This window comes from Prenolepis imparis, unplaced genomic scaffold (assembly GCF_030444845.1).
Source record: "Prenolepis imparis isolate NDT839.2.m4 unplaced genomic scaffold, iyPreImpa1.0 SCAF_11, whole genome shotgun sequence".
In the NCBI taxonomy this organism is placed as follows: Eukaryota; Metazoa; Arthropoda; class Insecta; order Hymenoptera; family Formicidae; genus Prenolepis; species Prenolepis imparis.
Window position 1 is genome coordinate 515213 of NW_028141169.1, and position 14197 is coordinate 529409.

Sequence of the window (14197 nt, forward strand, 5' to 3'; positions counted from 1 at the left end):
TATCATTATCTTATATCTTTTATATATATATATATATTATATATGTGTGTGTGTATATATTCTATAATTCTATATATATATATATATATATATATATATATATATATATATATATATATATATAGAATTATAGAAGATACATAAGACATTTTTTTTTCTAGAATATATATTATATAAAATAAAATGTAGAAGATATATACTGGAGAAATATATAGAAAATATAGAAATAATAAAAGATATATAAAAAATATTTTTCTAGGGAGTAAAATGCTGAAAAGTGTGTGTGTCCTTAAAAATTATATAGAATATATAAGGATTATAAGAAAAATACATATATATATATATATATATATATAAGGCTTCAGTGTCTATACTCGTATTTTGATTTTTTTGCACCACGTTATCGCGGTGAATGTGAACGCAGAAAGAAGCGATCTTCTCTAACGAAGCGTGTTACGCTGCAACCGCTGATAACAATATTGATGTAAAGTAGTAGGGCGTTACGCAACGCGCGCGTGCTTCTTGTAAAAGGAGGTGCGTATATGCGTGTGCGTTTATTCGCGCCGCCATCGAGAGCATTCGAGAGGACAGGAGCAAAACTAGATATATATGAATGTGCATACGTACGCGGAATAATACAAACAGAAAGGATTAGCTGCATTAATTCACGACCAGCTCAACTTTTCCTCGTAATCGTTCATATGATTAAACTCGTATAATTAATCGTTGCAATTCCATTACGCTTCTCATCGTTGCATCGCTGTCGCTCCAGTCAGACACATAACCTTTTGCGGAGTAAAATAAATTAGTATAAATCATTTTGGTTTTTTTTTTTCTTAAAAGTAAAAAGAGCGATCTCTTGCGCGTAAAATACAAATCGAGTTCGATGTCTTTTCTCTCGGAAGAGAGATCGAGTAAAAGTATGTAGGTTAATGAATGGACAAGTCGACGATTGAAACCTAGCCCGAGTTCTATACATATATAAAGTTGACGAATTAACATTATTAAGTAGATTCATTGGGTATTTTTTGCATTTATACATACGGAGATCGGCGGAAATAAATATAAACAGATTGTATAACGCAGATATTTTTCTATTCATACAGGTCCATGTTGTTTTTCTTTTTTCCGCTCTCTGTCGATAAAATCAAGAAAAATGACGCAGTTTACATCGATAACATAGTTCTCTCATGATGTCGTTCACATAGCATTCATTTACCGTCCGTTGATTAAAGAACACGATGATGAGTGAATGTATTTATGTAAAGAAAAAAAAGATTGAAGTCACAGTTGCATAATGTATAAATAATTTATTAAAGGTTCCGAAAGGTCGACGAATTCTGAAACTATTGACTGTTTCTCAAATGAAGAGAATGAATCTTCATTACGCTAATCAATGCTATATATTCTTTATACTTTGTACTTTGATGGATAAATTTCACGATTTAAATTTTAAAAATGATATTAAAATCATTGTTGAAATTTATATTTAATCTGATTCCTCTGCGAGACGATGCTTGATAATAGATTGACTTATTCATTATATCTGCTTCTTAAAAAATCCAGAATTTTAATTATTCTAATTGTTGAAGATTATTGTCTTAATTAGAGTCTACTTCAATATTTCTTTACTTTGATAGATTTAATTTGCGATATATATCGATCTGTATAAATAAAAAATAGTGAATTTCATTATCGCACATCTTACTGATAATTAAAAAATTGATGTAAAACTTCTTAATATATATACACACAGTTAAGTGTATGAATTATTCAAACTGTCAAATAATCGTGAATCATCATAATCAAATCATCACAGAATATGTATCTCCGATATGCATAATATTCCATAATCGTAAACTGATACCGAGTGTTTTTGATAACAAGGCTGTTATTTGTAACATGATAGATTACGCGATGCTATTTTTTACAGATACTTATTGAAATAATGCTACATTCTTGATACAAAACCTAATATATTTAAAAAAATACAATTTGATCGCTTAATATATGTATATAAGAGATACATAATATTAAAAATCTAAAACAGACTTCTGTTTTTGAACAAAGCCTTTCTAACTTACCAAAAATTTCATTTTAAATTTAAAAATTGCACTCTTTTAATATTGAACGATTGTATTATTATTAACACGCGAGTACTTTAATGATTAAAAAAAAAATTTATTTAAAAATTTATACAATTGTATATATTATATATATTTCATATGTTTGTGACCAACTAGAAACTAGATTAAAAAAAATATTTAAATACATATAAATTTTCTAAAATGTCATCACGACGACAATTTACATTAACGAGTTTATCATCCTCATTTTATGAAATTGAATAATTATTCCAATCATTCTCAAATATTGTTATCTCGCGCGCGTATTTGCTCCTTTTGTATCTGCTGTATAAAAGTCGATGTAAAAAGTGCAAACACTGAGAAAATGTAAGTGATCGATTTAACCGCGTTTCACGAAAAAAGTTGCTCTGATTACATTTCTAAAAGATAAACGAAGCACAATCATACGTAGCGCGAAATTGATTCGACTATGGCAACAAAAAATCTTTATATATAATATAATTATGCAAATATATTATATATTTACCTTCCTTTTCCCGCAACCATATAAAAAAAAGATTACTTATTTTTCTCTTATTGCAATGCGTGTAAGAACCTAATACTTGGCCCATAAATTCGTAGATTCTTCGTTGCCAACTAGTCACGCGTTAAGCGCCTTCTTCAGATTATCGGCGAGCTTGTCCATAAACTCGAACGTCTCCAGGTAGTCGGCTTTGGTGACATTATTCATACCCTTGATACATATGGCGAGATCCTTGGTGAAAAAGCCAGACTCGATGGTGTCTACGCAGACTTTCTCCAGGGTTTCGGCAAAGTGTCGCAGACGCGGGTTGTCGTCGAGCTTGGCGCGATGCAGCAGTCCGCGGGTCCACGCAAAGATGGAAGCAATCGGATTCGTGGATGTCTCATTGCCCTGCTGGTACTGACGGTAGTGGCGGGTGACGGTGCCGTGGGCAGCCTCGGCTTCGATCGTGCGACCGTCCGGGCATATGAGGACCGAGGTCATCATACCCAGGGAGCCGTAGCCTTGTGCCACCGAGTCGGATTGCACATCCCCGTCGTAGTTTTTGCACGACCAAACGAAACCACCGTCGGACTTCATGGCGTACGCCACCATGTCGTCGATCAGCCGATGCTCGTACCACAGCTTCTTCGCCTCGAATTGCTGCTTGTACTCGTTGTCGTAGATCTCCTGGAATATGTCCTTGAAGCGACCGTCGTACTTTTTGAGGATCGTATTCTTCGTAGACAAATAGAGCGGATAATTTCGCAATAACGCATATTGGAATGAACTGTGGGCAAACGCGCGAATGCTCTCGTCGGTGTTGTACTGAGCCTGGGCGATACCGGGACCCTTAAAATCGTGAACGGTATGTTGGATCTTCTGGCCAGAGTCGCCGGTCCATGTGATTTCCAGCTTGCCCGGACCCGGCACCACGAAATCCGTTGCCTTGTACTGATCGGCATGCGCGTGTCTGCCGATGATGATCGGTTCCTTCCAACATATCACCAGGCGAGGTATATTCTTGCAGATGATCGCCTCTCGAAATACGGTGCCGCCCAAGATGTTTCTAATGGTGCCATTAGGACTCTTCCACATTTGCTTCAGCTTAAACTCATCTACGCGTTTCTCATCGGGCGTAATTGTGGCGCACTTGATGCCGACGTTATAACGTTTAACTGCCTCCGCGCATTCCACCGTCACATTATCGTTTGTGGCGTCGCGATTTTCGACACCCAAGTCGTACGTATGCAGCTCAATGTCTAAGTAGGGCAAGATGAGTTTCTCCTTGATCGAATCCCATATGATGCGTGTCATTTCGTCTCCGAGAATGTCGACGACCGGACCAGCCTGAAAGTTATATAATATTTAAAAAACTGCGCTCATCTTTTTAATGATAGTTTCGTTGAATATAAATTTTGTTTTAAATATAAATCTTATAAATATTAAATTTAAATTTAAATACTTAATAAATTCAAATATTTAAATACAAAAAGATGCATATTTCAAGACGCTCTATTACTTATTTAAAATACATTTAGAGATTCGTTCAAATGATTATCGCTAAATAAAATACATATCTTGGGATATATCCTGTTTGGGAATACAAATTTATACAAATTTACATAATTCATTTCAATGATAATAAAATTTGATAATGAAATTGAGCAATATCGACGATGAAGGCGCAAAGTCCACTTTCACCCGCTCTGAAGCAATTATCGGGATTTCAATTGCATCTCCTTCCCCCTCCCCTCTACTTCGAATGACATGTCACTCCTTCAGGCAAGATTGTAGGCAAATAAGACTTACCTTAATTTTCGCCATTGTCGCAAACGATGCACCGAGGGTCTTCACGAGCGAATCTACACACGACGGATTTTGCAGCAGCCGATGAGGGCGATTCAAGTCCCGAGCGAGGAGCGATCGAGACGATGACGTGACGCCGTAGCTGGCCGACTGTAACGAGCGTACAGTCTTTACGAAGTGTGCGCACGGCCGGAGAATACGGTGGGGCGTAAGCATGGCAGCCTTAAATATGTATGCACCCACCTCTACCTATGTACTTTTTACTGTCCTCCGCTCCGTCCTCCTTTCCCCACCTTCGTCTTCGTCGTCGACTTCTTCTTCTTTCTCACCGATTTTTTATCAATCGCGTGAACGCGTCGATTAGCGATAATGACAGCTTGGAAGTTACGAGAGAGATAACTCGCGAGGAGATAACTGGAGACGGTCTTATCTCTCTGAAAAAAAAATCGTATTACTCTCGTGAAGTTTGTACCCAGATTGCGTAAAATAAATTCGAAAACCGAGTTTGTTGCTCGGACTTTGAATTAAACTTTGAATGATTCTTTCGTCTCGAGAATGATGACGCGATATGGGTTGACTGATCGAAGAGAGACACGTGCACCATTTTTGTCTCGCTTGTATACGTAATACAGACGTCAATATTTTATAGGACGTACGAGATGTAAACAAATATACGTATGTCTCCTCGCGAGTTTGTTGACATTTGCTCGAAATTCGAATCTTGATTGCACCGGAAACGATCTTACCTCGTTATCATTATTTCGTATTATTTGTTTTATCCTGCAATGAAAGATAACACGATACAAACATTCGTTTATTTCTACTTGTTTCGAAGTTTATTACCGCGTTTTATTAGCATCGCGGCCATCTTTGAGTGAGTTCTAATTTAAGGCTCGTATCCAAGTTGAGTTAGATTTCGCCTAATTTTTGAACGTACTCTTAAGGTGCCTTTTCATGCTGACGCTCGACGCTCATTTTTAGCGTCGAAAGACGTCACGTGACCAAAAATAACGATACCAATTCGTCAATTTTGGTCACGTGACGTCTTTTGACGCTAAAAATGAGCGTCGAGCGTCAGCATGAAAAGGCACCTTTACGGGACCCTAGAAATTCTCTATCCGACAACCAATGGCAATTGAATATTATTCCAAGGACAATTCAATAGGTTTCTCATCTCATTATTCATCTACATAGATGATATTTATTATTTATATGACATTCGGTGTTTTGATTCGCGAAGAATAGGAATAGGTTAGATACTCTCAGGATGAAATAAAATAAAAAAATAAAGCATGGTAAATACAAGCCATCGAAAGAATGTGTTTGAAAAGGGACAAATATCCATAAGAAACGGAGCGGAAAAAAATATAGACGCTTTGTTGACATGTTAATAATCATGTTCGCGCGTGGCGCAATAATTATAAAATCGCGATATTAAATCGCATGCCGTGCATGTAAACATGTTTTGTTAAACGTTGATTGAATCCAGACGAAATAATGCAAGCATTTACAGTTTTATGATAGAAATACGACGCGATCGTTTTTAACGACGAAAAGATAAAAAGATGAGCCGGCCAAAATGGGACGTGCTGTGGTGCCCCTTTCATTCGGACAGATTCATCACGTGGGACAACGATTCGTTGTTAAGCCTCTACGAAATTGGACCTCGAGATAATACCGTGCGAGACAGTGATCAGATCTGTAAGTCTGCCACGAGAGATCTTTATGGTAATATATATATCTTTGCTTCGCTGAAAATAATCTCTTGTTCTTTCTAATTTGTAGATCTACAAATCTCCGAACACTCTGTCGCTGAACTTGTCTCATCCATTACCATTAATAGCTACGCAAAGTGCGTAGACATATATCCGCAACCAGAGCCGGATATCGTGGCGAGTGGCCATGCAAACGGAAAGATAGTTCTGAGTACTCTTAGCCCCCCGGAATTTGATTACCAGGGACTTGTCGGAAGAGAATTTTGTAGATATTATGCTATATATCGTATCAGTTTACGTATGTATTATTTTAGCATAATGGTATATAATCTTTGATCTAAAATTCTAGTTCCAAAATATATGCGGACATGCAACGTCGTTGCTTGGAATCCTGTGGACACTCACCTGATTATGTCAGGGTTGGACAAACATAGCAAAGAGCACTCCGTATTGCTCTGGGATGTGCAGCATTATCCAAAAGGCTCCGAACGATCGATAGCAGAAGCAGGCATATCAGAAACTGTACATTCCGCTGCTTGGTTTAAACACGACTCGAGATGTCTGGCTTTTGGTGCTAATAACAAACAATTAAAAGTTGTTGATTTTAGAGGTCTGTGTTCAAGTCAAAGATAAAATCAATACATAATCAATAGCTCACTTATTCAATTGCTTAATTGATCAATAGCTTAATTAATTGATTCAAATGTTATGATCAAATAATAATTCTTAAATTTTATTAGACTCTGCAAAAGTGGTGAATGCCACTTCCACAAAGGCGGTATATAATCTGTCTGTAAATCCCCATAATAATTATCAGTTACTCTCGCATGTCGACAATCTAATCACAGTCTGGGATACTCGATATTTTGAAAAACCAATTGTTACTATAGTATCGCAAAGGCAAGTTACAAAAGTGCTGTGGTGTCCAACAAGACGCAATCTAATTGGCACGTTGCATAAAGATTCAGGTATAAAATGCATTTAAATTTTAGTTACACATATATGATATATAATTACACGATCAATATATAAGTATGTGTATACTTATTATGCATAATTATGATTGAAAAGTACTCAAATACATAAACTGTTATAACAATGAAAAGAAAAATTGAAATGAAAATATATGTATTAATTCTTATTTTGCAGCGGGTTTGCATTTATTTGATATCCAGTACTGTGGAACAGAGGATACCGAGCCAGGTGTTTTGGAAAGAGTAGTTTTACCACCGTGGCACAATCCTATAAGTTTTTCATGGCATCTAACTGATGAAAATCGATTATTGGCTATATCGCTGCAAGGTATATAATTTTATCTTTGGATGTAATTCTTGCGTAATTTTACTGTATCGCGATTACGATATTGCTTACTGGAGCGTTTCTCATTTTACAGGAGTAACCGATTACACTGTATGCGAGAGAATAACACTCAACTGGTCCGCTCGATCGTGTCTTATGTGGAATTATGCTTTTAAATCGTTCAAATATATAAACAGCGAGGATAGCATTTATAAGGAATTGAATGATATCTCAGTTTTAACTAAAAGACGTGCTATGCTCGAATATGGCTTGCTTGTAAGTAGATAAATAAAAATAAAAATAATGAAATGTTATTAAGTCTTAAACATTGGCATTAAATGTTTGTAACTAATATCAGTCTCGAGTGTATTTGATAATTCTCCATCTTGCTTCAGATTCGTATTGGCCTCTTATTTTTTTCTATCTTTCTATTTATATTTTGGCATACAGTTGTATGTGCATGTATTTGCAGACAGATTTAGCGCAAAATGGCGACATAGCCGAAAACGAAACTTTAAAGAATTTATGGCAATGGTTATATCTGAGTCGCTCTTTAGTAGAAGACGGGACTATACAAAGCCCGGATAATAAGCATCCCGGAGTGAGGTAAAATTACAATGCATCATCAGCTAGAATGTACATGTAAATATAAACGTATATAAAATTTAATATTTTCAATCGTTTTATACAGGACAATTTTGAAATTGGATAGTCAACAGAACCTGGGTAATGGTTTCTTAAAGTCGGAAGTCATTCATCGTTCCTGGGCGGATATAGGTTCGAATTATACAACAAAGATTTATAGGTGATGATCGTTTTATCTACATAAATGTGCAAATATTTGTAATGTAATATTTGTATCTAATATCATTTTCGATTGATATCTATAGATCACCAGACAGAGAAAAGAGTCTTCTTTTTTGCGGTTTGCGATTTGACAAGGAGACCAATACTGCATATGATAACACATATCTAGAGAAATTAGAGAGAGAAGGAGCGTATGCGAAAGCAGCGGCATTTGCGGTATTTAATCTTTGCCTAAGACAAGCTATAGACATTTTAAACCGGGGTGCCAGCAAAAAACAAACGACCATTTTGAATATGGTGGCTATGGCGCTATCAGGTTTCTCCGAGGAACGTACCACGTTGTGGAGGGACTCTTGTCAGAAATCTAGATCCCAATTATCGGATCCTTACTTAAGAGCGACATTCGGTTTCTTGACGGCGGATAACGATTCCTATGAAAGTGTACTTGTAAGTATAATAAATATGCAAATGTGGATCAAATTTTGATGAAAAATTAATTAGATACTTAATAAACTCAACATCGTAGAATGAAAATAGTATGGCCGTCGCAGATCGAATAGCATTCGCTCTTATATTTTTGTCCGATAATAAACTGTACGAATATTTGAAAAGACTGACTCAGAAGTTAATCGACGAAGGAGATCTAGCAGGCTTCTTGCTTACAGGTGTGTTATTTAATTATAATTTATACTTAAGTAAGTATATAATATTGTTGCGTCCGCGGATCGATATCTCGCGGTACTCTTTACATTCTCTCTGTCATAAGACGCGCTTACGCTATCGAGTAAGCAACACTTAAATATTCATATCAAACAATAACACAATAATATGCAATAAGGATATTTTTATAGAATTAGTGAGAAACTGACAGAATCGTAATAATATAAGACGCAACAATATAATATTAATTATACACACAACACACACACACATTAATAAGATGTATTGTGTTTCAGGAGCAAGTATGGAAAGTATACAATTATTGAATAAATATTTAGAAATCACATCGGATGTTCAGAGTTGTACTTTAATTGCTATCAGAGCTTTTGCGCCCAAGTTGCTTCAAGAGAATCAAGTTCAAGTGTGGATTACTAAGTATTAATCCTTTACCTGTAAATATTTATCGAATTATTGGCATTTTGATGCTATGTATTAATGGTCGCTGTTACAGTTACAGGCATCTTTTGAATGCATGGAAATTGTGGTTTCAAAGATCTAGATTTGACATTGCTGTGAGATCCTCGACGCCACAAGAAAGACCACCACAACAGATACACGTTTCTTGTAATTTCTGTGGTAAGAGTATATCCGCTTTTATGCAAGGGTTGAGCAGGACGAGAGTACCATTTGGTAGATTAGGCGGTACTCCTAATAAATTAAAGGTAGATTTTTGTTTATACTTTTCTGTTTGAATTTATATATACAACTTATTGGATTTTTATTTGTAAAGGTCGAGAAGGGTTTTTCTTTCCTCTTTCTTTCCAATGTTCTTTTCAATCGTAGATGACGGCGTGCCCAAATTGCCGCAAACCTTTGCCACGTTGCGCGATATGTTTGATGCATATGGGCACCGTTAGCGGTCTGCAAACCGCCCCCAGTCCTGGTGGCAGCAGGAGCGAAGAATGCGATAGCAAGCTTACAGAATTCAAAAGTTGGTTTACATGGTGCCAAACATGTAAACATGGTGGACACAGCGAACACATTGCTCAGTGGTTTCGGTAAGAATGCAGGATTACATTCGTATTGATTTTACGAGTCATAAAAATATGTTAGTATTATGTTAATAACATATAATTGAAACAAGAAAGAGGAAAGAATTAATATCGGGAAAAAAATGTATAAATGTCTAAAATTGTGTAAAAAAATTTGCAATGTTTTTATTAATTTCTATGTTTTAGACAACATACTGAATGTCCAGTAACATCTTGCAATTGTCGCTGTTCCTCCTTAGATTATACACGCAATGCAACTGTGACATAGGAGTATGTATCTCGCATAAATAGAATTTTTAAATATTCTTACATAATGCTGATGTGTGTTTACAATTCTAGAATTTCCTGCACATTTATTGAGTTGAATTGGATCAATTTTATGTACAAAGGACAATGTATCAATAATTTTCTTCATGGCATTTCTAGTTTTGCAAACACGACATATGCCACAATAGCTAATATTATAGAATGTAAAAAGTATGAAACAGTAAACGATTTGAATATATTATCAATTTTTTCAATTCTCTTCATATGTGTTAATTTTCATAAAACACTCCCTCCATTTGATTACCCACTGCGCAACGTGTATGCATCATGGTATTGTAACCATTTACATCTATAATAAATTTCAAAATTAATAGCACGTGTCGACACTTGTCGAAGAAAAAGCTACAGATGAGAAGAACATATTTTCACTCACCAAAATCCTTCGTCATGCTTGAAGGGAATAATACAAAGTTGTTGCAAAACATAGTAGACTTTGACTTCACTGTACCATATACTTCCACGTAACCTGATGCATCGTTGTCGAGCGATTGGGGAAACGTCACGTTGATTCGAGTATCGTCCGTTGTTGTTATCTCTGCACTCTTGCCATCCGAACTTTTCTGCAAATCGTGTTAAAAGAAAACATGTGCTATCAATATATAAATATTAAATGCAAAATTATCCTATGAAACATTAAACAAATTAGTTAACTCGGTTGATTAATTCTTCGGCTTTTGTCAAAGATACAGTTAAAACGCGAGGAAATTAATATTTCTTTTAATTTTATAATCCATTAGATTACATTAATAACAATATTAATATTTATCATAAAGGAAAGCAATGTTTATTTCGCCTTAGCGCACATTGGATGCCGGTAAACATCCTAACCTAATCGAACTTGGAATATTTTCTTACCCCCGTAATTCTGCCGAGTACGATCGCTTCTTGTCCTACGCGTTGTCCTAATCGTTTGCCCAAAATTCGTATATCCGACATTTTTCTAAATCAATCGACGTATCTCCCTAAACTGACACGAAGATACACAATTATCGCTAAACCGCGAAAACGAAAATCAGTTTGGCGCCAAGCAGTGTTGTCAATTTCAGTCGCGCAACCATAGAACTTATACATATATTCTATGCGCGCAACACGGGACGGAAAATAAAGCTCGTGCGACGTACGCGGCGCGTGACCTTCAAGTGGCGCTCGCTGCTCGCTCCCTCGCTCATGCGTCGGAATTCGGTGCGCGGAGTGGGAGGCGTAGTGGGGGGATGCGCGCGCATCCCCCCACCCCTCATGTTGCGCGACCTGAAATTGGCGCCGTCAAGTTGACATGAAACGCTACAGATGCTTCGAAGCATTTACTTACATTGTTTTGATTGGTCAATGAAACGCTTCGAAGCATCTGTAGCGTCTCCCTGATCGCAACCATATAGTCTAAGGGCCTGAGCAGAATGGCTGACTTACAACTTTAAAACAATGTTTTATGCCCTTAAGTTTTTGTCTTATGTAACGCACAATACTATCTTTTATCTCAAATCTTATAAGTCAGCTATTCTGCTCAAGCCCTAACGTGCATAAAGTTCGAATGTTCAAGACAACCTGAAATATAAATTAAAATAGAATGATTTTTTTAAATAATATTGTGGGATTTCATTTATTTTTTTTTTTATTATAACAATCTTATATCTTGCAATTACTTGTATTTACAAAAAGTAAATAATTGAATATATATATAAAATACATTTACAATTTTACACACTATCATTAAAATTTCGTCTATTATTTAAGTATATATAAATGCTACAATTAATAAGAAAAAAGAATTGTCATTTCTTATTTGTTATTCTATACATGTATATACATTAAGAAATATTTAAAAGTGTTGAAATAGTTACAATAACATTATACATTGCCTGAATCTCTGCTTTACGTTTAGTTTCACCTATGCCACATTGTGTAATAATAGGATGAGATAACAGGCGTAAGCTTACCATACAGTTTTCTTTCTTTAAGCTAGGTAAATTACCTTTTTCTATTTTGATTTCCAATGCTTTTTCGATATCTAGCATGACTTCTTGTATTATATCTGTGTTATGTGTATATGCGTTCCGTACAGTTTGCATTTTTTTTCTTACACTATAGGAAATTTTATTGGAATAAGTTTCTTCGAATGAATTATGAAGATCGTTGAGTAGAAAATCCTCTCTGGTCACTTTATGTACCTTATCGGTTATACTTTTCATAAACAATGCTTGAGCCTTTTTTGACATCTCTTTAACTGGCAATGTTGGCTTGCTAATCACACAGTCTGATATTTCTATACCTAATTTTCGCATAGTATCCTCGAGTACTTCTTTGTTGAATTGTGTTGAATTTGGTTTGATATTTTTCTCCATATTCATATCAGGATATAGAAGTTGTAGCAAATTTTTTGCAGCTTCTTGTTTGGCAATTTTTTTACATTGTGCTGTACCTCTTTCACGTAAAGATCCCACACTGACTTCTATTGTAAAGTTTTTCATATGAGGTTGTCCACTCTCGTCAACAAGCTTGTACAAAATATCATTGGCCGACATCTGTTGTTGTACACAAAATTCCTGTAAAATAAAAATTGTATTAATTTAATAATTAGCCATTTTATTGTAACACATCCGCTAAACAAATTGTAAACTTTACTTGCAACAGCCCAACATAGTTAATATGGTTAGGACTTGACGGAGTCTCTATTCTCGATGGCGATGTTGGTTCACATATCTTTGTCGGTGTAGGGATCTGTATGTTTTTAATTGCAACTGGAGGTACTGAAATTTCATTTTGGGCCAGTAATAATAACATGTTCTCTGCAGCCTTCTGTTTAGCTTCTTTTTTGTTATTTCCTATACCTTTAGCATTTAAATTTTTACAGTCCACTCTATATACAAATCGGTTGTAAATTCCATCTGCCTTTATACCCATATAATCGTAAGTAGGAAAATATCCTTGCTTAACTGATAATTCTTGGAGTAAGTTAATTGGTGACTTTGCCATCCTAAAATTGAGAAACAGAATATTTTAAAAACTTATATAAATAAAAGCAAGAGAGAAAGAGAGAGAGAGAAAGCAAACATGTTAGTTGTGAAAAAAGAAAAAAAGTTTTTATCTAAAGTTTCAACTATTGCACATATAGTTATACATTATTATGCATTATAATATATATTACAATAAATAATATTCTAATAAACTTTGTAGAGAGTTATATAAAACTTACTTTTGATTATTATTTACAAATAGGCAACAAAACTGTGTCTCGAAATCTTGGTGAAATTTTGACCAGGAAATGGATGAGTAATACTGCTTTTCTCACATAAAATGTCTATTTCTTCTTACGTCTGATGAATTATTCGACAGCTTCCTATTAACAGTTATAACTTTCTACTCAATTATTGATTTTTAATGAATGTATCATGTGATAATATTAAGTATTTTACCGTATAAAGTCGGGACCAAATTGTATGATGCAATCTTTCGAAATCACTTAACTTGCGTATGTTCGTAATCACAATTTATTTAAGTAATACTATTAATAATATAATAATATTATGTCACTTATTCCGTCTATATTATTTTTTTATACATTACACCCTTCTTTTGTATATGCGCATTTCGTTATACTATATATTATATATTCTATATATATGTACGTTATAATGGAAAATAAGAGAAACCTATAGAGATGTAACAAGAGAAGTCGACACACACAAGACAAAAGATATGATGACGTGGATGTTGGTTTTTCATAAAAGCCGGGGAAGACCTCGTTATTCGTTATTATCCCCAACATCCCCTAGCCAGCCGCGCCGCACGTCGTCCATCCCTAGAATACGTTCCAAAACGTCTTCTCTGAAGAAAATTTTACTCCATGACCGTCCTGAAACTTTCACGAATGTTCCTGATTGGTCCCGAGCTAGCCATCGAGTAAAATTTTCCTCGAAGAAGACGTTTTGAGACATAACCCAA

The 14197-nt window shown here is 35.3% G+C and overlaps 4 protein-coding genes across 8 annotated transcripts; 1 reads left to right on the top strand and 3 right to left on the bottom strand.

Moving 5' to 3' along the window:
• Nucleotides 1-284: 284 nt before the first annotated feature.
• Nucleotides 285-5171, bottom strand: Idh (isocitrate dehydrogenase [NADP] cytoplasmic). Of its 2 annotated transcripts, XM_083049890.1 has the most exons (3): nt 4642-5161; nt 4402-4548; nt 628-3939 (listed from the first exon to the last, which is right to left on the bottom strand). In XM_083049890.1, the coding sequence occupies exons 2-3, from the start codon at nt 4414-4416 to the stop codon at nt 2728-2730; spliced, it is 1227 nt and encodes a 408-aa protein (XP_082906016.1). In that variant the 5' UTR covers nt 4417-4548; nt 4642-5161; the 3' UTR covers nt 628-2727. The 2 variants fall into 2 exon arrangements, with proteins under 2 accessions (XP_082906015.1, XP_082906016.1); XM_083049889.1 differs by having other exon boundaries at nt 285-3939; nt 4402-5171.
• A 450-nt stretch (nt 5172-5621) lies between these two features.
• Mio (GATOR complex protein mio) lies at nt 5622-10443 on the top strand. Of its 3 annotated transcripts, XM_083049866.1 has the most exons (16): nt 5627-5693; nt 5912-6099; nt 6184-6378; nt 6463-6723; nt 6854-7081; nt 7263-7415; nt 7507-7688; nt 7885-8018; nt 8104-8217; nt 8303-8666; nt 8746-8884; nt 9176-9314; nt 9391-9601; nt 9723-9937; nt 10118-10201; nt 10271-10443. In XM_083049866.1, exons 2-15 carry the CDS (start codon nt 5964-5966, stop codon nt 10197-10199), a joined length of 2553 nt encoding a protein of 850 aa, XP_082905992.1. In that variant the 5' UTR covers nt 5627-5693; nt 5912-5963; the 3' UTR covers nt 10200-10201; nt 10271-10443. The 3 variants fall into 3 exon arrangements, with proteins under 3 accessions (XP_082905989.1, XP_082905991.1, XP_082905992.1); XM_083049863.1 differs by having other exon boundaries at nt 5622-6099; XM_083049865.1 differs by having other exon boundaries at nt 5622-6099; nt 10118-10443.
• On the bottom strand, nt 10072-11383 carry LOC145942844 (uncharacterized). The gene is made up of 3 exons (XM_083049924.1): nt 11114-11383; nt 10632-10818; nt 10072-10547 (listed from the first exon to the last, which is right to left on the bottom strand). The coding sequence occupies exons 1-3, from the start codon at nt 11192-11194 to the stop codon at nt 10468-10470; spliced, it is 348 nt and encodes a 115-aa protein (XP_082906050.1). The 5' UTR covers nt 11195-11383; the 3' UTR covers nt 10072-10467.
• Nucleotides 11384-11889: 506 nt separating this feature from the next.
• LOC145942836 (RISC-loading complex subunit tarbp2-like) lies at nt 11890-14150 on the bottom strand. 2 transcript variants are annotated; one of them, XM_083049914.1, is made up of 5 exons: nt 13669-14150; nt 13449-13592; nt 13084-13229; nt 12878-13002; nt 11890-12798 (listed from the first exon to the last, which is right to left on the bottom strand). In XM_083049914.1, exons 3-5 carry the CDS (start codon nt 13226-13228, stop codon nt 12064-12066), a joined length of 1005 nt encoding a protein of 334 aa, XP_082906040.1. In that variant the 5' UTR covers nt 13229; nt 13449-13592; nt 13669-14150; the 3' UTR covers nt 11890-12063. The 2 variants fall into 2 exon arrangements, with proteins under 2 accessions (XP_082906040.1, XP_082906039.1); XM_083049913.1 differs by having other exon boundaries at nt 11895-12798; nt 12878-13229; nt 13669-14147.
• Between the last annotated feature and the right edge of the window lie 47 nt (nt 14151-14197).